Here is a 25,205-nt window from a genome sequence, read left to right as displayed (position 1 = left end):
AGATGCTTTCATGACAATAAGCTGCCTACAGTACTTGTGTTTTCAAAAATCTATTTACTCATCCTCAAATGTTAATCTAAAATTTTAGTGCAAATTCATTAGATAAAGATTTTCTCAACTCGGCTGTAATACTGTGCACAACGTAACCTGAGAGAGAGAGAAACAGGAACAGGAGTAGACCATTCAGCCCTTCTAGGACTTTATTCACTGGAACATAGGAGATTGAGGGGTGACCTGATAGAGGTCTACAAGACCATGAGGGGCATGGACAGCGTGAAAGCACATGGTCTTTTTCTCAGGGGGGGGGGGGGGGGTTCTAAAAACAAGTGGGCATAGATTTAAGATCAGAGGTGAGAGATTTAAAATGGACATCAGGGGCAGCTTCTTCACGCAAACGGTGGTGCATATTTGGAATGAGCTGCCAGAAACAGTGGTTGAGGCAGGCACATAAGCAACATTTAAAAGCCATCTAGATATGTACATGGATAGGAGAGGTTTGGAGGGCTATGGGCAAAAGCGGGCAGATGGGACTAGCATGCTGGGCAACACAGTCAGCATAGATGAGTTGGGCCGAAGGGCCTGTTTCTGTGCTGTATGATTCCAAGTATGACATTCAATGTCTTCATGGTTGTTCATCCATCTCTGTACCACTTTCCTGGGGTCACAATGTCTAAATTCTAGACTTCTATTTACATAGCACCTTAGATGAGTTATCTGCTAGATCATAAACTTAAAACCCAATCACACCATGACCTGACAATGGCTAATCGCATCCCAACACTATTTTGTTGACACCCAACCCCACTACACATACCTCTCTTCTACCTCTCTCGATTATTCGGTTATTGTCACTTTAGCATTTCTTTTTGCACCACTTCAGATTGCACTGCAATCTTTGCACCATTCTGTGGTTTGGCGCTCGTTGCTGTATTTTTTATTACTATACACACTGTTTACTCTGTGAGCTTCACAAAAACAAGGAATTTCATTGCACTCTGGTGTATAAAGCAATAAACTAATCTGAATCTGTAATCAAATCCCAAACTCTAGGGCCACCAGACTCCATGCCAGTTAAAGCAAAAAGCCAGACAGCAGAAGAGGCATAAGCCTTTGAGGGAGTTGGGAGAATTGACAAAAAAGCTACGTTAACGGGATAAATTTTAACGTAGTTTAAAAGGCAAAAATAATAGAGGAATGATTTAGTGAGGGAAGTGCAGGGCTGAGAGAGCAAATCTCTGTCACCACACTTGGTGGGTGGACAAATGGGCAGAATGAGAGGGCCGGCAGACATGGATTGGAGAAGATTGTGGAGGTGTGAGGGTTTGGAGGAAGTTAAGTGCTTTGGAAATAAAAAGGCAGTTAAGCCAGAGATAAAAAGCAAGGAGGACCAATTCTGGGTGAGATAACAACTGGAAATTCTGAGGCTGGTGAGGATACTGTAGGGCAGCACAGTGACACAGCTGGTAGAGCCACTGCCTCACAGCTCCAGTAGCTCCAGTTCAATCCTGACTTCCATTGCTGTCTATGTGAAGTCTGCATGTACTTCCTATGAATACGTGGGTTTCCTCCAGGTGCTCCCAGTTTCTTCCAACATCCCAGAAATGTGCAGGTTGCTCGATTAACTGGTCACTGTAAATTGCCGCAAGTCTGTATATGATTACTTGGAATGGATTTCTTAGTAGAAAATGTATCAAAACATAATGCTTTAACAATGTTATAGAGTCATAGAATCATACAGTACTGAAACAGGCCCTTTGGCCCAACCAGTCCATGCCAACCAAGATCCCCATTTAAGCTAGTTCACTTGCCCATGTTTGGCCCATATCCTTCCAAACTTTTCCTATCCACGTACCCATCCAAGTACCTTTTAAATGTTGTTAATGTACCTGCCTCAACCTCTTCCTCTGGCAACTCATTCCATATACTGACCACCCTCTGCGTGGAAAAAAGTTGTCCCAAGGTTCCTACCAAATCTCTCCCCTCTCACCCTAAAGCTTTATCCTCGAGTTCTTGATTCCCCAACCCTGACAAAAAGACTGTGTGCATTCACTCTTTGGAGGAAGGTTGGAGGAATGAGAGTCTGTACTTAGTGGTCCAAAGTGCCTGTTTCCATGTCCTCTACGACTCCAAAGCTCAATTTGTATTTATAGATGGTAAAATACAGGTAAGGGTTTGACAGGAAAAGGGAGAAGTGGAGTACAATGGCAGGCAATGTTCTGCATATGGCTGGGATACTGAGTTGCACTGGTATCAAGAATGTCCATCACTTGATTCAGCAATCAGGATTGAGGGAAGGACTAGTCGAATCAGTAACGAGGCAAGTGAACATAATAGCTTCATGACATTTAATTAAGAGGAAATTCTGACTCATCCACCACTGTGTGTCAAACAAGTACTCACCCGGAGGTGTTTGTGGAATTGAAGGACACAGGGAAGAGAGGTGTCGACATTAAAAATATGGACACACACCTTGAATCTAGGCATTCTGTCACATAAAAGAGAAAGAAAAAGGCCAAGACTGGACCTTTGGAGAAATATGTCAGGGCAGCCCCATAGAATGAACAGGTGGTTTCAGACTTGTGGTTTAATAGATTTGTAAGCAGTTTAAAAGTTTTCATTTTGGTATTGCAAAGCAATTACATTCATTGTGGCTGGCTTCAGCTGACAGTACTGAAGGAGTCCTTCACTGTCAGAGGGAGTGTCTTATGGATGAGATGTTAAACTGAAGCCCCGACAGCTCTCTTCAGGAGAATGTTAACAATCCCATGACACTGCTTCAAAAAATAGCAGTGGAATCATCCTCTGCATCCTTGTAAATACCTTCTCCTTATTCAGTACATCAATACAGACAATCTGGAGATTTTAACATGGCTGTTCGTGGGAGTTTGCTGTGTGCAAATTGGCTGCCACGTTTCATGAACAGTGACAACAGTTCAAAAGCACTTCACTAGTTGTAAAGCACTTTGGGACATTCTAAAAGGAATGCGAAAGGCCTAAATAATGCAAAGCTTTATTTGGAGCTTCACCAGGTTATTTTACAATGTAATACACTAAGTTGCTATGACATTTTCACTTCTTATTGGCAGCTATACTGCTTAAATTATGCAGACATTTAATAAAAAAATCATTTCAGTTACAATCAAGCATACTCCCACTCCTCCAACAAAGTTAAAGCATTATCTTTTAATGGTAATACGTTTTCTCCAATAGAAATCCATTCCAAATAAATTTTCTATTTCATTACAAAAGTTTGCTCATTTAACTCATCTGAGAGATTCAGGTAATATCAAACAAGCATAGCAAAGGTCAATTAATTTTAAATGTTATAAAGAACGCGGAGATGGAATTACAGTAATTACTATATTACAGGAATTATTAATATACAAAGTAATTTTTAATTAAAAAGTTTCTTTACCTTCCAGCTAGTTGTGCTAAATTTTATTTGAATCAATATAAAAGAGGACTATGCTTTACTGGATTGCCCAAATACTAAGATGCTTTCATTTTACTGACTGTATTGGACATATATTCAAAACGTAAAGCAGTTTTTATGGCATCATTTTTTCTGTTCTAGTGTGGGTAGTAGATAATACTTACCATCCATTAACAGATTTGACAAAAATTATTTTTGTAATTTGCATTATTATTTCCCCATTCTTCCTTTTCCTTACAATTCTTCCCCAGTTAAGATGACCCACTAGAAATGGCTCCCATGCATGCTTTGGCTCCTTTAGGCAACACCAAGTGTATACCAGAGTGAAAGGACTTCAAATTTCCTTATTACTGATGGGAGGATTGACACATGCAGTGCTGTGTAGAGGATGAGTGACATTCTAGCAGGGAACTCCATGGTATGTCAGATTGCCAGGGAAACCTTCTTGCCTTTTGACAATGTCATTTCAGATGCATTTTTTTTTGTTTTGCATTTCCACTATTTATGTAAATGCATCTACTGATGAAAACAAGTGGTAATAACTTTAGTAATTTATGTTCTTTTAATGTTTTGAATTAAGATAATGCAAGGAGGAAAATCAAAATTGGATTTTCTAAATATGCTGCATATATAAATGAATTGTAAAGAAATGTGCCTTAAGGGTACAGATTGTGTGCCCTTGGGCCTAAATTCTGCCCACTTAGGAATAGGTCACAGCAATAACATGGGCTTTTCTGGTCTGGCATCAGGCCACCTTGCTAAATATTTTTTAAAAGAATGAGGTTCCTTAACACGGCAAAATATTGCACTGCTCAATAGAAACCACCTCATCAGTGGTTACTAAGAACAAATAATTTTGTGGTCTAAAATATTTGCATTCTGAATATTCTAAAACCATGAACCATGCTAATATAAATTCCTGTTTTCAATATTCCCTGTACAATTTTGTTTTTTCACAAACCCATAATATTCAATCATTTTCAGCAGTACATTGGTTATGTTTAAGGGAATAGTACTTGTGACGTTGTAACAATGAAACATTCGTGGGTGGGCAATACTTAGCTCAAATAAAATTATTTTTATTGCCTTCCAGACATCATCTCTAAGAACTTTGTGTAACAAACCATTAGAAATTGTACACATTTCTTAAATGATTTCCATCTCTGTAATACAATACAAATCAAAGATAGCCTCTAATTTAAGCTGAAATATCCCCATCTCTGTTCCTTTTACCACCAACTACCAGAATGGTTTATTTTGTTGTCCAAATCTTCCCCACAGTTGCTATCACTTCTCAACTAGTGTTGATATTGCTAAAAAAAAGTTCTTAAGCAATATTGATTGCTCTGAAACTCAGCGGAGGTACAGCTGCTGTCTAATTAAGATTTAGCATACCCTCGGAACTAGATTTGGAAAACAGTGCAGATAAAGGGAATGGACAGCAGCCAACATACGCACATGGCAAAGTGGATTAATTCAGCCAAGCTGGACAAGTCAAAATTGCAAACATATTTGAAAAATGGTTAGGGCATTTTAAAGCAGTCAAAAATAATTCAATTAAAATTTAGTATATTTAGTTTCTAGTCTTTGTTGTTGATTTACTATGAAGGCAGAAGGATGAGTAATTCCTGCAATACTGTATTAGCTCAAATAAAGCACCCCACCCCCCCCGCCACTGAGTAAAAGAGACTTTTTCTCTCAAAAATGAACAAATTTAACACCTTATCATGTTCAACATGCTGTGAAATTCTTGTACATAATATATAATGGACCTTTTTTAAAGATTAAAAGTTACATTTTGTCATTTGGGTTTGAAAGAAGTGTTTCAGTCACAGCTGAAGATACTTACAGTTTCTATTGCACTAGCGAATTTCTCTGAAATCGTGAAAGGCACACCATCCATTGCTGAAACGGGAAAGAAAGGTTAGTTAATTCTTAATGACCCTTGATTAGGGTTCTGTATTAAAGATTTACAGAGCACAGATCTGTGTGGCAGATCAAAAGTAATCATTCTTTAAAGTCTGGAGCCCGTTCTCGTGTAGCCAAGAATGAACTAATTTCATACAATAACATCTCTACTTTAAATTTATTGAGCTATTAGATAATTCACCATAAAAATACAACCAGTGGTGGATACCACTGCACCTTATAGCAGGTGGTTTCATTTTTATTCATTTAAATCCTTTGTCACGAGACTTTTTAAAAAGGGAACAGGAAGATTGACTTGACACATTAGAAAATGTGTAACATTAAGGAAACTTGTTCTGTCCAATTATTCTCAGACGCAGGCCTGCTGGAGGGAAACAATCAAATCTGAAGTTGCAGCCTTTTTCAGTGCATGTTCCACATTTTTAGCAAGTGCGAAAGCTGTTGGCAAGAGTGCAAATGAGACTCCAGCTTTGGGATTTTTAAAGTGTCAACCATCATTGAAAAGCAGAAAGCAACTTTTTTTTAAGTTGTTATAAATACCTGAACTTTCTGCTTCTTTAACAAAAGTATTGCTGGTTATGACTTTATTGCTTCTTCCTGGGAAACTTTCATAAACTAAATATAGTAACGGTCAAAATATGTTAATTATAAATTAATAAGGTTAAATGGTATTTCTATTTAAAAGAGCAATCATCTTTAAAAGTCATATTGCCCAAGTAATGCAAGTCCTTTCAAAAAATTAATGATGTTATTGTAGAACACTGTATTAGGGGACCACCTGCATATGAAGCCTGTCCCTCAAGCACTCATTAGCTCAGAATTTAATAAGAGTTATTGGGAAACAGCCAAACTTTTAGTTGGTTAGCATGAGTCCCGGCATTCATGATTTATGAGTTTATTGAGTTTCTCCCGTAAAGATTTTTATGGCATGAATGATTAAAATGTTCAAGAATTTTACATTTTAAATTCTGCAGCTATCTGAAACGTCTCAATTCTGACATCAGACTTCTACTTACAGGCAGGACACCCTGTACAAATGTGCAAGCATGAATGTTCAAACGAACAAGTGAGCCTATTTAATGGAACACTTGATTGGTAATGACTCTATTAAAAGAGACACAACATTTCAGATCCTTTTCTCTTCTATCCTTTCACCTGCACTCATTTCAGCAAGAGGAACTTTCTATTTTTTATTATTAAATTCCTTGTTTAAATGCCTGACATTGGTATCTTTACTGAACAATTATTCACTGTTGTACAATTCCTGAAACCTAGCAGCATTAACACTAAAACAGTCAACTGGATGATCAAAAATAAAAGAAAATGAGCCTTAAGAAATTAAGCAATGTAAAATACCACTGCACTGAAATTCATATTCATTTAGTTTGTTTCCCCATCACAGTTCAGAGAAAATTCCTACTGCCAAATGCACACATTGCCTATGGATCATTTCATTTAGCCAGGCCAGACCCAAAGGCAATATGAACCAGCTTTACAATGTATGCAAAAAAAAAAGCCTAAGCATTTAAAATACTAGTATTGTGTTTCTGCAAAGCACTATTGAAATCAGGTGAAATACAATTTTCATTTAAATTCTGCATCAGACTGGAGAAATAAATGGGAGAGGAGAAATTTTGAGAACAAGATTTACATCAGACTTATGTCTGTAATCTTTATGCAATTTACAAAAATTCCATCTAGGGTGCAAAGTGAGTTTAGAATACCTTTCTGAGTAGACTATAATGTAGAGTTTACTGAAACACTAAATGCTATTTGAACTTGGTACTAAAATTTTAAAAAATATATTGCTAGATTATATTCTGCTTCAACCAATTTAAAGTGGTTATATTGAAGATACAACACATATATAAATGAAGGGCAAGTGATCAAAATATAATAGTTCTCAGAAGTTATTTTCTAAACAATATACTCATGTGAAGATCTTCCATGTCCCATGCAAAACAATGGCATTACATGTTGAACTTTAGCTGCACTCAGAGAGCCTGTGCACAGGACAGAAGAATCCAGTGGTAAACGGAAAGTTTTTTTTAAAAAAACTTCTGGGCCTTATCCAGAAGAATCTGGCTTGCAGTTGTAATTACTTGAGTAAAGCACCAATACATGGTGCATTACAGTTAGCTCATTCACCTAACACAGAGGAGGAAAATAAGGACATGCCACAGGCTCACCACTTTAATTAGCATTCTACTAAACAAACGAGCTTCAACACAGCTGTAATTAAACAGGGCTGTAATTAAGTATATGCCCTTTATCATAATGATCATGGTTAAAAATGGCAAGTAGCATGAAACTGTATTATTAATCCTGTAACCTCACACTGAAATGAGTGTACATAGAAATCAGCATGTCAAGGCTGTCAAATTTTAACACTGCCTCTGTTGATAAAATACGTGCACTTAGAGAGTCTGCTGCGTTTTGATCAACAATTCAGCAACTTGAACTTTTCACCAATGATGTACAATATTCAAGAATAAAAGAAACCCGTTTATAATCTTTTTAACCTCAATCTGTCAGATTTCCAGAAGGCACTACAGAAGAAAAGCTATTTTAACTAACTCAGCAGTAGAGGAAAAAGATGAACACATTATACTTAATTGAACAATCTTCTATCCCAATAGCTCTCCATTTTTGGGACAATTATTTTAGCTCGAGTAAATCAAAGTGAGAGTGACAGAAGGCATTAGTCTCCATCTGGTAAGTTCACCTGCAAGGTGGCAAGTGGAAGCCAGGTATTGAGAGGGGTTTTACCTAAATTTCACTGAACATCACCCACAAGTACATTTCCAGGTATTGCAATCAATTCAATGGTTCTATTTAACACAGCATATATATAAATAAAACAAACTGCTGGATGAACTCAGGTCAGGCAGCATCTGTGGAGGGAAGTGGACAGTCAACGTTTTGGGTCAAGACCCTTCACCTGGGCTGAAAGTGTGGAAGGGATATAGCCAATATAAAGAGGTGAGGAGGAGGTGTGGGGCAAGAGCTGGCAAGCAATCTAGGTGGATCCAGGTGAGGACAGATTGATTGGCAGATGGAGTAAGGTGGGGGTCAGAAGGGTGGAGATAGTGACAGAGAGTAGGAGATGATGGGTGCAGGCAACAAAGGGCTGCAGATGATGGAATCTGATAGGAAAGGAAGGTGACGAGGATCTAAATGCAGGAAGTATGGTGGACAGGTGGAAATAGTGAGGGGAGGGGAGCTGGTGGGAGGTGTGTGGGTAGATGGACAGATGGAATAGGTGGGGTGGGGGGGGGAAGAAATTGGATAGGGGTGGGGGTTTGTAAAGGAGGGTGTATGTGAGAAGACCTGGATAGGTCAGGAGAGAAAGGGATTGGGGGGGGTGGGGTGAGCAGGGGGCAGATTACCTGAAATTGGAGAATTCCATTGGGTTGTAGACAGAATATGAGCTGTTCTTCCAGCTTGCATTTGGACCCACCCTGGCAGTGGAGGAGGCCGAGGACAGACAGGTCGGTGTGGGAATGGGAAGGGGAATTAAAATAGCTTGCAAACAAGAACTCCAGGTGGCCATGGTGGACGGAGCACAAGTGTTAAGTACAGCGGTCACCTGGTCTGCACTTGGTCTCACTGCTGTGAAGGAGGCCACATTGAGAGCACTGAACGCAATAGACAAGATTGGAGGAGGTGAATGTGAATCTCTATTTAACCTGGCAGAAAATTACCTTTTCGGTTTCAGAGTCTGCAATAAGTGGCGCAGTGCAGATTTACTGGGTTAAATTATGTGAACTGGCTTGCATTCCACTGAACCTGGAAGATTGAAGGATGATCTAGGGAAAGAGTTTAACATTAAAAGAGGTAGAGAAAATCGGAAACTCATCTTCAAAGGGGCTGTGGATCCTAGGTCATCTGAAATTTTCAAAAGTGAATGATTTTTGTTTGGGAAGAGCAAGGAATAAAGGATGCAAAGGGAGTAACGGTTTAGTTTCAGAACAGTCTCGGTCTAATTGAATGGTTAAACTGACCCTAGGATAAGAACATTTGCATGCATTTCCATGTATATTTAGAAACAAAGGTGATATAGAAGAAAGTGTCTATTGTGCATTTTAGTCTAACTGTAATAAATTAATGATACTATAAATACAACACTACTTTATTGCCAGCAGAAAATATTACAGTTCAAGGTAACTGCTCCATGCTATTAAATATTACAAGTGGGGAGCAATCATTACAAATATAAGCTCATTGTAATGATTCCTCCCAAAACAAACAATAGTCATTTGGGATTGCTTGAAACGACAAGCTTAGCATTGCAGATGGAAGTGGGGGTAAGAGATGAGAAGAAATATGTCCATTCTGAAGCATTAAATGTGATGGGCCTAACACACATATTAAACTTGAAGTACAAAACTTGATTAGCTCCTGCCATTAACTGATTAACCATAACTCTAGGACCATATTAATGGCCATAAAGTACATTCAAAGCTCAAACATGGTCTTATGCACTTCACTTTTCTATTCTTCTGTAAAACATACAACTATGATGCAGCACGTACTCATCCAATTGTAAGGGAGCCCAAAATATGGCGTTAGAAATACAAGATAGCCACAATGAGGAATATATTATTTTTCCATTTTGTGCTCAACAGGAATTCAAAGGTCACAGTCCATACAGTGCTTTACATATTAATTTTCTTTGGCCTTTGTAAAAATATGGACGAACTTATCTGCAGAATATTAACACAGCTTAAAAAAATGTAAACCTACCCATCAAAGCTATTAATGTTCTTGAAGCTAGCTTTAATTTCAGATGGTGTAAAGCTCTGATGCACTTCCTTAAACTTGATTATTGAACATTGTAAACAATGAAAAGCAATGTGTTTTCCATCATTTAATTTAAAAATGATGCCGTGCAATATTATAGTCATGAATGATGGAAACAAAGAACAGACTCAGCAAAGCTACTTTTGGATCATTGCTTTATTAATGGTAATGTCAGTAAAATGAAAAATGCTAACATTGTCATGTTTAGCTGCTAGGTGTAGATGAATTGGTTCTTCAGTACTCAGAGGGTTACAATTCCACACAGCAATGAACACTTCTATTGTTGTACAGGGAGAGAAATCCTACACGAATACTGAAGGAATTCAAGTGCAATGTGTCACAAATTCCTGCACTCAGTCTCTTGTGCACTGGTGTGCAAAGCACAGAATTGCATCCAAAAGTTAGGACCTATTAGTTTCTTGAGCTTTGTGCAATATTCACATACAGAGTTGTGTTTTCATTGGTTTTACTGCCCACAGACAATTGTTCATGTTTATATGAATGTATTATTTAAAATAAAATCCCAGCTTGGTTAACATCAGTAGTATTTATTAAAACAATGCTGTGTTGAAGTCATTTTAAATTTCACTTTTTCTTCTCCTTAAACATTAAGACACTGGTGGACAACTGTTTATAGATGTTGCAATGACATTGGTCCTTAAATTGTAGGAGTCTAATGCATGAATCCATGATCTGTGAGTGAAGTTCCCCTCTGCACTATTTTAATGGAGGTGTAATCAGTTTAACATAAATGGGTTAATGCCTCTTAAAATAGCAGAGAAATATTTCAGACAAATGCATTAAAGACTCATATGCTGGTTTCCTGCAGTTTAATTCTAGGGTCAAAGTTTTAAGTAGCCACTTACTACACAATTTCCTACATAAAACTTGAACCCAGCATTCCCACTAATCTGGCTCATTCTTTACATCACCTTTAATGAACATATACTTGATTAGTTTATCAAATAAAAGGGCCTTTTCTTGAACAGAGTTCAGTGATATAATGATTTACAACATCACTGCTATACTATACAATTGTTAATTTTGAAAGTCAACTACAATATATTGCATGATGGAATAGATTCTAAATGGGGGATACATTATGCAATGATTCAACTCAAATTGATATTCGGCACATAAACCACCCATTAGCATTTTTTAACCTGTGCATAATAAAAAGATGGAAATACCTATTATAACTCCATGAAAGATTATTGTGCTTAATAATGTGCATCAAAGTTACAGGCCAAATGAGTGAAAAGGCAAGACTCATCACAGGTCACCCAGTGCAACAGAGTCCAAGTGAACAGCAAATCAGAACAAAATGAAAGTCCATTCATCAAAGTAATATTTGTGGGAACAAAGCTCAAAATTGAAACTGTGGGTGATAAGGGGTTTGCAACCAAATTCTTTTTGCACTGTGAGCGACTTCAGATTAATATCACAACACTTTAGCATGTATCAAGTGCTTCTGGTACTAACCTTATAACAAGCAGTAGAAATTTAATTCATTCATTCTTTAAAAAAAAGAGGCATTTCTTCAATAATATGGAAAACTATTGACTTTATTGATTCCTAAACACAGAAATATGTTAACAGGCCATTTATTTAGCATCAACAACCCAGCTTGTTTAACAGCTCCAGGAGTCCCAAATTGAAATTAGTTTATGCACTGCATCCTGCCACTTTGCATACAAGAATTAAATCCCATGAAATTACAAGGGCTAATTAGTTAAAACTATATCAAAGAACCAGCTTAGTTTTTTTTCTGACTGCTACCCATTGGACCAGAAGCACAATGTTGTGTGGAGAAGTTTTCCAAGCCCAAGAGGAGAGCTGCTGCTCCCTAAATCAATAGATTGCTGTGACATGACAAATAAGCTCTGGCCTGACAGCAGCTCCAAGACATATTGTAGTTTATTTTGTCGTTTGGGCTTGCCATCTGTGCCATTCCAACTGAGGCTGCCTCTACGCACTGCTCCAAGTGCCTCACGGAAGTCCGTGGTCCCTGAATAGCTCCACAGCCAAAGACAGTCATTAGTCAAATTGTCTAATGAGAGGGAATAAAAATTGCCCCCTATCCTGTCAGGAAAAATTTTGGTGTCGCTGAAACTCGTGACCCGTGGCATGAGAACTGATGATAGGAAGCTTCTATTTTCAGATTAGTTTAATGACTCTTCTACTCCTTATGATAATAATATGGTGCCGTGGACATGTATCTTTTGTACAGGGATGATAATGCACAACTAACCAGCACAATACCATGTAATCAATTCATGAAGCACAAAAGGAAAAAAAATAATTATCCTGCTCTTCAGCCCAGCATTTGAAAGTTGAAAAGGTAAGTGCAGCCCCTGCGAGCGAAATGAGTATTAAGAAAGGTCTACATAAATTAAATCTTGCCATGACTTGCTTAAATACCTGCCTTTCTGAAAATTATTTATGTGTCGCTAACTGCAAATCCTTACAATTTAATAATTAATTTTGGTTATTGAAATCTGCAGTTGCTAGACAGCAAATAGGTTCGTCTTGCCAGCTTCAGATTACAGAGTCACGGACGTAGCATTCAGCTTCAACATTTTCAGATGAAAATGAGCACAATTCTATTGCTAAAATGCAGTCATTTATGGATATGTTGTTTTAAATATGCTGTGAGAGAAGTGTACTGGAGTATACCGTGAGAGACAACGATATGAACAATTACTCAGATTTAGGCAGATTGCAGCAAAACTGACTCCACGGTCTTCAATACAGAGGCCTGGTCCAATCCCTCCCAAGTATATTGACCAATTATGCACCTTGCCAATTCCTAGTCTGTGGTTAAAATATCAAAATTGGACCAGACTCTGCAACAGTACCATTCATTACATTTTACCTGCCTAAAGACCTTCTGTGTGGTTTTGCACTAGAGTTTTCTGTAATTAGAAAACCACTTTGGTGAAGCACTCTTTTCAGAAGATCTGGAGTCTTGACCAGGGCAAGCAAGTGGGAATCGCCTTGCCCAATCAGATTGAAAATTCTTTTTGCAACACCAAAAACAAGGAGGAAGTTGAAGCTACAACAGTTAAGTCAATGCCAGCTTACAGACAACAAGATAATCACAGGGACGAAGACAAATGAGATTAAGAGTAATAAAAGAGGCAGAAAATACATTTAAAATTTTTAAAATTAAAATAAAATCACTAACAATAAATAAAATCTGAAGGAATAAGAATCCATATTTCTAAAGTTAATTTTCAGTGCCATGGAGACTGGCAATAATTAGCACAGACACCAGAAGCTTAAATTACATTTTAATAATAGTCTGAGCCAAAAAGCTCATCCATATTTTTTTACTGCAAAATCCTTTAACTTTGAATAGTAAAGGTTTTGATGAGGCGTGATTTTTTTTTTTAAAAATAGAGCCACAATAACAACTCTTTCCCTCAAATGTTCTTATTATAGGCTTTATAGTAAAAATGTAGGATTCAATTTATCTTGAGCAGTTAAATGACTTAAAGGATTCGAAAAGAAATTACATTTTGTTGACAAGTTTTGCAAGGATCAGTTCAATATCACAATGCATTAATTGCTTACAACCATCTATCCAATTAGTCATTTAATATTGGACTACCAACCAACCATATTAACATAAAGAACACAAGATATAGATTATCAGAATATTTCTTATTGCACGTTATTATTACTTCACTGACTGTGGTCAGTACAAAGAGCAAACTGTATAATCTAAGTTTTGCCAACAGTTCATACTAATTTGTTTATAGAATGATACACTATGAATAACTAAGTCACTGTTGTTCATTTCCAGCCTTATTTTACTTCAATATCTGCAATGTTATCAAGGAAATAACATTATTTTATTGTAATTGTTGTAACGACATTTCTTACAAAAGTAACAACACAGAAAGTTGCTATTTAGTCCAGTAGTCTGTTGGCTATTTAACTGGAGATTTGGCCAAAAATGTATCCCCAGTTAGTAGTGCTAATTTTCTGCTTTTTCTTTGATTTATTTTCTTCTTTTTTCAAATGCTTAGCCAATCAATTCTCTATTAAAAATTTTATTGTTACCTGGTGGTAAAGCATTTCATATTTCTTCCAATGGTCCCCTCACTGTTCTAATGACAATGGTCTTTGCTTCTTGTTGCCAATTCACCTGTGGGAACAATCTTTCATCATTTTTAAAAGTTCCATTATTTTCTTCCATTATCTTCCACTGGTCTAGTGAAAATGGGTCACATTTTCCGACTTCCCTTTATAATAATAACTTATTTCCAGATTCACATCAGTGCATCTTCACTTCTACTCTTTTATCCCTCTACTTGCCCTCGTGAGGTACCCATTAGCAGCCTCCAGAATTGCAAGTGCACTTAAAATAACACAGCAATTTTAATTTCCAGCTAACACTGGCTTGAAATGCAGCTAACACTGGCTTGAAATGCAGTAAATCAGATCTACCTTATCGCAAAGGCACTTCAGAAACCTATACCTACCCCTTCAACCATTTTATCTCCAATAAATTGATCTGCGCAGGCGTGGCTGACCAACTCTTCTTATGTAATATCTGGGTTACATAAGGGTTCCTGAGAACTGCCCATAAGATGATTTCTCCACAAGTCGGAAATGTCTGTTTTCTATAGTTATCCATATTGTATTGCTATAATTCTTTCATTTTATTGAATATTCACCCTAACCCTACCTATAATTAAACTAATGGAATACTTACAGTAACTAGTCACTAATGAACACCACAAAACATTATTAGCATTTTGAAAAATTTTTCAAAATTGTACGGGAGGATTTGTGGAGAATTGGATATCCATAAGTCAGGTCATCCATAACCAGGGGACTCCTGTATATTTCTTAACCATCCATATTTTGCGAAAAAGTCTTGCGTTAGATCAACAAAAATACACAATATACGCACCCAACTGGCTCGAAGTTTAATTCAACAAAAATGCTAGACTACCAACAGCATATCCAAATTGCTGACAGTCAATCAGAAGGCACAGACTTGATTCTCATCGCAAGCAGCAAAGTGGTTTAAATACATGCAGAACTATTCACTACAGTAACATAGGTGAACATATTTCAAAAATGACTTACAAGAGGAACCCACAGGGTATGGGTTTGCATTTTCTTAACTTTAATCCATATCCTACAGTCAATAATTCAAAAGCCTTGGTTTCTATCATTAAGTAATCATCAGCAGTATTCAGAACAGCATGAGCTTCAATGAAAAATACTGTCCTAATTATTGATTCAGATGTGAAGTTTGGGATATTTTCATTAAAATTCCAATTAAATTTTATTGACTTCTTTCGAAAACTAAAATTTCACAAAGGTTTTCCTACTTTTCAGCTCAATAATGATCACCTGATTCAAACAATTCATTCTTCAATATGATTTGAGTTTTCCCTTTCAGACCCTTTCAAATGAAAGAGTTTTCCCTTTCAATTAACCTATTGAAAAGGTCAATAGGTTCATTTCCCTCTGACCCACTGAGATCCCCCAGCATTTTGTCTGTGTTGCACCAGATTTCCAGCATCTGAACTCTCTCGTGTCTCCAATAGGTTAATTGAAATGGTTTGGAAGGGAACACTAAAATCTTTGTAACATCATTCCATTACATTTTTAAAATTTCAAACTGTGGCCTCAAAATTCAGTCACTAATTTAGATCACAATACTCCCAAGGTTTTTGAAATCTATTTCCTATTATCTGTGCCCTTGTGTTTAGGGTTGAGACACCAGTATGGGGTTTTCAAGATCATGATTCCTACCACCCATCACCACCACAATTTTATCACCCCCTGCTCCCTATCAACTACATGCGACCACCCACTCCTCATACCATCAATGTGAAGCACACTTTCATACAAAGCTGCCCTTGGAATTTTGTTCTTCATCCTTCCTTGAATAATCTGTGTAAAGAGTAGGCGACAATTCTTATGTTCTAGGTATGTGACATTCAATTTTATAGAAGTGTAATTATATTCTTTTCCAATACATGCTATCTTTTTATGATTGTCTGCCAAATCTATCCTTTTGTTTCCAGACTCTCAAAAGCCGACACAAATGCTGGTTGCCCTCTCATCAGTAATGGAGCAGATGATGCCCAAAATCGGTTTTAACTTGCCCCACATATAGAATATCAACACCCCATACCCACAGCAACTGCAAAAATAGTTACTATGGAGCTTTCACAAGACCCGGGCCTGATTTTTTTTTTTACTTACTTCCCACACAGCAAGTTCTTTGTTAATAATTACCTGCCTATCACTTGCCAATGATGCTTTCGGTTTACGTGCTCACACGTTAGCTGGAACTCAGCAATTCAGAAGAGAATGGAGGAAAAAAAACCCGAGTGGTGAACATAATTCAAACACATTGATATATTACGAAAGTAGCATGTGCAGAACCAAGCCGGGAAGGAAAATTTAAATGACCATTGTATTGAAAAGTTGCTATTCTTAAAATTATGAGATCATAACCCGAGGCACAATGAACACAGCACGTCAGCAAGTCTCTCACATGCACCAAAGGGCTTTTTCAAAATGGGTTTAAATTATCATTTTGTTACAGCATTCACAAACTACACTACAAAATATTGCTGCTGCCAGAGGAAATCAACCTGGAAACCTGCATCTAATCTATGTCCATGCCTCAATCCAATAGAGTCAGAAGTAACTCATTTAAAAATATTTCCATTTAAAATTAAGCCTGATTTTCCAACATCCAGTGCCAGAAACAAAAAATGGGTGAGATTTAGGGAGAAGAGTCCTAATATTTTACACCCATTATCCTTTTGAAAAGTGCAGCACATTAACTACTTTGATGGCTTTTCATGTATATGCAAAACATTGATGAAAGTGTACAGAAGATTATGGGAGCCATGGGTAGGAGAATCAGGAAGGGCACATTTCTCCTTGCAGAGGTGTCAATAACCAGAGCACATAACTTTAATGCAGTTGACAGAAGAGGGCAGTTAAGAGAGAGAAAACAAAATAAACATCAAAGACTGGTGGGGACCTCAAGAGCTGTGTGAGCTGACAGGCAGAAATCTCCATTAGATTTAAATCCTACTTGATGAAATGTAATCTACAAAGTGACAGAGCTAGAGCTGGGGAAGTGGGATTAGCAGCTCATTTTAGGCTGTTGCAGACATAATGGATTCAATGGTCTCCATCTGTTCTACAACTCCAAGCAAGTAATTCTTAGAAGTCTCTGCACTAAACTTCTTCAAACAGGGTGCCTTAGTGAAGAGATGCAAAGTGAAACGCTTTATTCCCTGGGATGATTTGACTGCAGTTTTCAAAATATTAAAGAGAACTTCTATGGCAGATGAAAGAGAACGACGTCCACTCTTTAGGGAGTCTTGAATTAAGAGGCATAGTCCAGCGCCTCTACTTCCTCAGGAGGCTAAGGAAATTTGGTTTGTCCCCTTTGACTCTCACCAACTTTTACAGATGCACCATAAAAAGCATCCTATCTGGATGCACCACGGCTTGGTACGGCAACTGCTCTGCCCAGGACCGCAAGAAACTGCAGAGAGTTGTGGACACAGCCTAGTGCATCATGGACACCAGCCTCCCCTCCTTGGACTCTGTCTATACCTCTCGTTGTCTTGGTGAAGTAGCCAGCATAATCAAAGACCCCACCCACCTGGGACACTCTCTCTTCTCTCCTCTTCCATCGGGTAGAAGATACAGGAGCCTGAAGGCATGTACCACCAGTCTTAAGGGCAGCTTCTACCCCACTGTGATAAGACAATTGAACAGTTCCCTTATACGATGAAATGGACTATGACCTCACGATCTACCTTGTCGTGACCTCGCACCTTATTGCACTGCACTTTCTCTGTAGCTGTGACACTTTACTCTGTACTGTTATTGTGTTTACCTGTACTACATCAATGCACCCTGTACTGACTCAATGTAACTGCACTGTATAATGAATTGACCTGTAGGATCGGTTTGTAAGACAAGCTTTTCACTGTACCTTGGTACAAGTGACAATAATAAACCAATACCAATACCAGAAGTAAGACCAAGCTCTATCAGGAGTGAAGTTAGGACACATGCCAACATGACACAAGTAGAAATTTGTAACTCTCTTCTGCACACAATAATTGATGTTGTTGTTAGATTTTGTTAACCAAAAATATGGAAAAAGGTGAGGATATGGAATTTGATCATATCATCTCAATGGGATGTTACGGTGAGGTTGTATAAGACATTGGTGAGGCCAAATTTGGAGTACTGTGTGCAATTCTGGTCACCTAACTATAGGAAGGATATCAGCAAGATTGAAAGAGTGCAGAGGATATTTACTAGAATGTTGCCAAGTCTTCAGGAGTCGAGTTACAGGGAAAGACTGAACAGGTTAGGACTTTATTCCTTGGAGTATAGAAGAATGAGGGGAGATTTGATAGAAGTTTACAAAATTATGAGGGGTACAGACAGAGTTACTGCGAGTAGGCTCTTTCCACCTAGATTAGGAGAGATAAGTACGAGGGGACATAGCTTTAGGGTGAAAGGGGAAAGGTTCAGGGGAACTTCTTCACTCAAAGAGTGGTGGGAGTGTGGAACGGGCTGCCATCTGATGTGGTAAATGTGGGTTCACTCTTAAGTTTTAAGAATAAATTGGATAGATACATGGATGGGAGAGGCCTGGAGGGTTATGGACTGGGTGCAGGTAAATGGGACTAGTGGAATAAAGTTTCGGCACAGACTAGAAGGGCCGATTGGCTTGTTTTCTGTGCTGTACTGTTCTATGGTTCTATGGAATGCTAGTATAGGTTGAGAAGTTAATCAGCTTTCTTCTGTTCCTAGGACTACTGAGGCAAGCTTGTCACAAAAAACCTATGGCTACTGCTGGGATTACCAAGAAACACAAGAAAGATGTTTTTTTTTTAAGGGGAATTTTGAATAAAAGAATGATTTTGCTCTGTCAATTCTTGACATGGGATCCATTTAGTCCTTCATACGAAATAACGTAGCCTGTATTTAATCCTAAGCAGTCTCAAATCTTTAATATGGCTGCTAATTTAGATGCAGAGAAGGGGGAACATCAACAAGCCCCCTTGCCATCAACAGGAATTTAGTCAATCATCTCCAGAGCCACAAAAGCCTATTTCCCCATCACAGGACAAGAATTTCACCTCCCTTGAACTATTAATCTGCTCCATGTCTCTTGGGATAAGAGGTGAAGCTTTAACTAAATTTCACTGGTTTTCTTAGTTTCACCAACCTACAAAAGTAAAATATCGTGGTTGATGGAAATTTTATATAAAAGATAAAAAATGTTGGAATAACCCAGCCGTGCAGCAACTGCAATCAGAGTTCGTGTTTCACAACAATCTTCCACTTGAACCCCAAGCTATTGTTTGGTCCCAACAGTATCACCTCCTTGCTAGTCTCCTCCATATCAGAATGCAGGAATGTCCATTGTGCAGCCACACACACAACAGCACAAAATCATTCACAGGGGACAACATCTTTTAAATAAACATGACGACCACTGACATTTAAAATCAGAGCTTCCCGGAAGCATAAATAGATTTAAAAGCTTGCCATTAATTATCAGCAGCTGTCTACAGGAAGCTCCTGTTCCCAGTACATGTCAAAATCTAAGTACCTTTCACAAGGCCTGCCCCTTTAAGATTGTTGCTCCAGAGTACTGAAGTGCATCCAATGTTACACTTGTGCTACTTAGATCGAGCCTAACAGGAAGATTGGACACCGACTTTCTGGTCCAAGGACAGTACCTTTGCAGTGATTTGTGCCCAAATTGCTCCTGGACATCACCAGGAGAGGAATATTCATCTCAGTCTTGTTCCAAAAACGAAATGTGGGTTCCAGAAAGCAGTCATGGCACTGGTCCATCAAGGTAAGGACAACAGATGTGACCCCATACAAATGTACACCTTATGATGGATGCAAACTAAAAAGAATCAACATTGTATGCATCCTGATCTGATTGAACTGCAATGCCATCTTGCAAGTGAATCATAGTCCCATTTAAAAAATTATTCCAAGAATATTTCATTGTGAAACTAGTCCTTTTTATTCTGGAGTTATATGCATCACACAGGAATTTTACTGGAAATATAACTAACTTTATCTGACATTCAAAGGTAGTTTCATTAAAAAATGTTTGGTAAAATATACACCGCCCGTATTTGAGCTAAAAAATAATCACGAAATATTCCTGTTCCTGTTCTATCTTCACTGCTTTGCTACCCTAAACACCAAATGTTCAATGATTTCCAGTAAATTCTTAGAGACAAAGTGCTCAAAAATTGTTGATGCAGAAAAAAAGTGTTAACTTAAGGTTTAATTCCAGAAGCTGGGAAGCCATACTTGTTCACATTATTAAGTTTTCAGTGTTCAAGACACCAACGAATAAAAACTGGCACTTCACATGGTCACTAATGAGATCTACCAGTGAAATAACATAAGGGCTGACAGCCAGCTAGGCCATCTTGGCAGGTTCCAACCTAGGCATTGATGCATTCATCATCCACTAAACCAATCCACCAATTCTGCAATGCCATTTGTCATTAATTATGCTAATCAGCATACCATTACTCTCTGATGACACTCTAGCAGTTATTAGCTAGTTATGGCTTTCAAATGTGCAACTTATTGAGTATGCAAGAGATGTGCATACATTAGCCTACAGGGAAGAAGTGTCCAATTATAAAGAGAAGAAATTCTCTATTATCTTGCTCTAACAAACCAATTTAGCAATTATAAAAGCCTATGAACTCATATGGGTTTAAGAGCAAGAGCTTAGCATATGAAACAAGGGAACTTTGTTCATTATTATACTCATTCTGATGAGAGGAAATGAAGTGACAAAGCCTAACTCTGCGATTTTGTTAATTACAGGGTTATAACAAGAGGCACAATTATCAAGCAGCAGTGTTCCAATTCTCAAGAGCCCAAATTTCTTTCTATAAGTCTTGCCGAACTGTGTTTTCATTTCTTCCAGTGTATTTTTTTAAAAACATACTGATAGAACAATGCTAAAAAATTGCCCTAGACTCTGTGAGCAGACTTCGTTAAAACAGAGTACCTTAAAATTACTCAGTCATTTTAAACATTAGTTTAACACAGCGAAGATTTTTATTGTATAGTGAGTGTAATCTATATGATTTAATATAACAGGCTAATTTGAAGAGCTGCAAAGAAAAGCTTAACAAATAATAGAGCTCAAACAAATGGCTGTCATGGTCCAAAATGTACATACACACACACACACACAACCAGAAAATACTAAACAATCAGTAAGTGTTTTCTTTTCTGGTCAATAAAATTTAGTCATTTTCTCTGTTTCAGTAGGTTCTGCAACTATTTGTGTATGGATGGTGTACGACATTACAACAGACCATTTTATGGAATTGAAAATGAAGATTTCTAAGTCAGTTTAACATTCAATTGACATGACTAATATTTATTCTTCTTTGCAAAGTATTTATTGACTGAAAAACTACATACTCTTAGGGATATGCAAGACCTCTTTTTTTTAATATACATATACAAATTTAGTTAGGAAGTGGTATTTAAAATAATCATTCCAACTGCCAGCAGAAAAAGCACTCATTGCATCACAAAATTTCAAGTACATGGGGGTCATCAGATACCATCAATTTACTCCAACTACACATTCAGAAGATCAGTGTTAACATCTTGATTCAGCCAGCTCCTCCAGTCTTTCACTAATTTGACTAAATAGCCAAATACATCGATGCGTCTAATATTCATTTGATTGATAATAACTGTGTGTACTTCACACTACATAATCTTCTTTTAACAGAAATAAAATCTCCAAGTCTGATGCTGTGAAATGTTTTAAAGATCATCAGGAGGAAGTACTTTTATCCCAACATCGACCATTTTCTATGTATGACTGCTGAAAGGAACTGCTCACTTTTTAAATCAAATTAACATTCCAATAGTTATAATTACAAATCCTATACAGCTTTCCCTTGTGATATTCCACCCTACTGTACACAACACTAATTAAAGTTAAAATCTAACCATGTGTGTGTAGCTTCATAAATATGCAAAACAACAAGCTCATTTTAGTTACAAAAAATCTTTAACACAAAGGATTCATTGTTCATGTTACTTAATATATTCAGAAGATGACAACTCTCAGATTATGGATCTTTGAGCAATTCTAATTGTCCATCAATTTGATGTTTACTAAAATTATTTACAGTACAGTATCTATTCCTTTGAATAAAAGGTAAGCTAATGTGGGAAAACAATTAAGACTGCACTTAATTTAATTGAAGTCCATATCTGAAGTCTGGTACTAAGGGAAGAATGCCCCTAAGCAGGCTTGCACCATTCATATAAGAAAATCATCACACATTGCGAGTTCAGTATGGATTAAGTAATCATTAATACTGCTGAAGTAAATGGGCCTATTAAAAAAATCTTCAAAAAAAATTAAATGTCTGCACATAAATCTCTTTAAACTATATTTAATGGGTCTATTTAATCTGCATATTAAGCACTAGATCAACAAGCCCCTAATGAGGCCTTTGCAAGAGGTTTCAGAGAAAAGCACCTTTTAATTCAGTATTTTTGGGATGAATCTTCCTGGCTTCATGGTTTATCTTTGGTAACATAACAGCTGCATGTATAAATTTGTTATGTGCCCAGAATAAATATTTTTCCATTGCAAAATACCAGCCTGCAGTTCAATTCACAATATTTAATCTTCCTGGTTGAACTCACTTATACCCTAATCTAGGTGGTACTACATTTGTAAATGGGAACTTTGCCTTCATAGCAGAAGATGAAAATTTGCAAACCATCAGATCAACACAAAAATATTTTGCTAATTTTGAATTAGTCATAATTGCTTATTTCTTTGTTGTAACATTAACATAACATTCATAGAGGGAGCATCATTGATTAGCAGCGTAATTAAGGCGAACAATTGTTTAGCAATGTTAAATGGCCAAATCACAATGTTGGACAGCGCACAGGTCTCATTATGTACTGGAAATAAACTAATATTCAATCGCTGAAATTAAAAGAGCATCTAAGTATAAGAATCGGAAAAATTAAGGACAACCACGAGGTATATTTTCAAGGTGGGTATAAGGTAGGCACAATATCACATTGCACCTTAGCCTACCCAAACCCACATCTGGAATGCCCAAACCATTTTCAGGTCTCACTTCATTTTACTTTACAACCACCAGGAGAAAGTCATTCAATTAATTTAAAAATGAAAACTATACCAAAAAGACTGCTCATCTTAAAATTACATCATAAATGTCCAAAAGTAATATGTTCTATAGTGAATTAAGCCATCCCATAATGAAAATGATAGAGGTCATGATGAGACAAGGCTTGAGAATTTTGTTGTTCACCCATTGAGATAGATAGTAGTTGATGAGTACTTACACGCTCTCAAATATTATGTTAAAAGTTGCAACACGAGGAAATTACTATATTTGCCACCAAATTGAACAGACATGGGATAATATCTACTTTGTCAAAGAATAATCCTTTTAAGCATCCTAAGTAAATAATCCTTTATGTTGTCCTAAGTAAACAGAAGCAAAGCAATTCTGATTATAGTTTTGAAATATTCAGATTGAAAGATGCCGAGTCCGAAAGATAATCAGCACTTTGCCTGATGGATTCTTAAAGGCGAGTAATGAAATTTGAAGGATAGGGACCAAGCCAGCAAAATTCTCGCAGCTAATCAATGTTACCTTGAGGCATTGCAATACTTTGGCCTAGATGTCAACTTGCATGTAAACAGATGGATTTGCTTGGATGGGAGGATGGGAAATGATGAGAAGATTAGGTTTTGGCCAAATTTGCTTCTCCTAGCACTAGGTGGAATAATGGAGATCAATAAACAGTTTTCTGAACCAACTTAAACTGCAGTGACGATCTGGCTTCATTTCACTTAACATTAGAGGGGAACATCATACTCCTAGTTATATTATAAACTATTCAATTGCTTAAAAACATAACTTTTTACAACTACCATCCAGTAGCAGATGGATGATTAACTCCACCTTGAAACCGTGTGATACGACTCAGGCGCCCCTCACTCGCGTGGTGACGTCTGCCACACTTGCTGCAGATGAATGCAAAGGGTTGAGAAGGTGAGAAATTTGCTGGCCAGTTTTCTCTGGTTCCTCTTCTTACTTGCTGTTCTCCACTTCTGCAGCTACCTTCTTGACCAGTCAGTGTTCAGAGGTCCCAACCATCGGCGGCTATCTCCCAGATTGACAGAATTTGCTCCAGGACATCTAAGCAGCCCTGCCAACAGACACTTAGGATGTATCTGAGGCAGCAAAGGTGGAAACTGATAAGCTTTTCTTATCTCTTGAATAGGTTGCCTAGTGCTCACTACTGTAGAACAGTGCCCCAAGGACACAGGCATGGCCTACTAATAATCCATCAGGTTATGGTTGGTCCACTCATTTGCAGTACTTATGTCCAAGCTGAGCACAAGCTGCAGGTGTTAAGAAACAGAAGGAGTGGACCATTTGCTCCCATGTGCCTGCTCTGCTGTCTTTTCCCTCAACACCGCTTTCCTGCATTAACCCCCTCCCCTCAAGAAACAGAATGCTGGTGATTTCTGAGCCCAGATAATGTGAAGGTGTTAACAACCTACAGTAACATATTACAGCAATTCAAATTTATGGTTAAATGGCAGCATCCTGGGCCACAACAATCATCTTCCTTGATGGCGAGTCAAATGGAGCAATCTATTCCTTCGTGCAGCAAAACTTAGAAAAAATGTAGTTATGGACTGATAAATGCCAAATAACATTCACAGCACAAAGACAGTGTGCACTCACCATCTCTAATCACCTAACCCATGACATTACCAGTACCAAGTGCCCAAACTAACAATATCCTAGAAATCATATTGACCAGAAACTCAACAGGGCTAACTATATAAATGCAGTAGCTACAGATCAGAGGCAGGGTATCTTGCAGTGATTAACCTCTTGTGACCCCAAAAGACTTCCCAAAAAGTACATCAGGAGAA

General features: G+C 37.6%; 1 protein-coding gene across 4 annotated transcripts in view; it reads right to left on the bottom strand.

The window, feature by feature from the left end:
• Window positions 1–25,205, bottom strand: part of LOC127582044 (multivesicular body subunit 12B-like) — a 155,407-nt gene that overhangs the window by 31,695 nt on the left and 98,507 nt on the right. For all 4 annotated transcript variants that reach the window (XM_052036996.1, XM_052036994.1, XM_052036993.1 and 1 more), the window contains exon 8: window positions 5,283–5,338. In XM_052036996.1, the coding sequence (XP_051892956.1) occupies window positions 5,283–5,338 (56 nt within the window). The remainder of the gene's footprint in view (window positions 1–5,282; window positions 5,339–25,205) is intronic.

Source organism: Pristis pectinata, chromosome 23 (assembly GCF_009764475.1).
Source record: "Pristis pectinata isolate sPriPec2 chromosome 23, sPriPec2.1.pri, whole genome shotgun sequence".
Taxonomy (NCBI): Eukaryota; Metazoa; Chordata; class Chondrichthyes; order Rhinopristiformes; family Pristidae; genus Pristis; species Pristis pectinata.
This window is presented reverse-complemented; position numbering and strand designations above follow the sequence as displayed.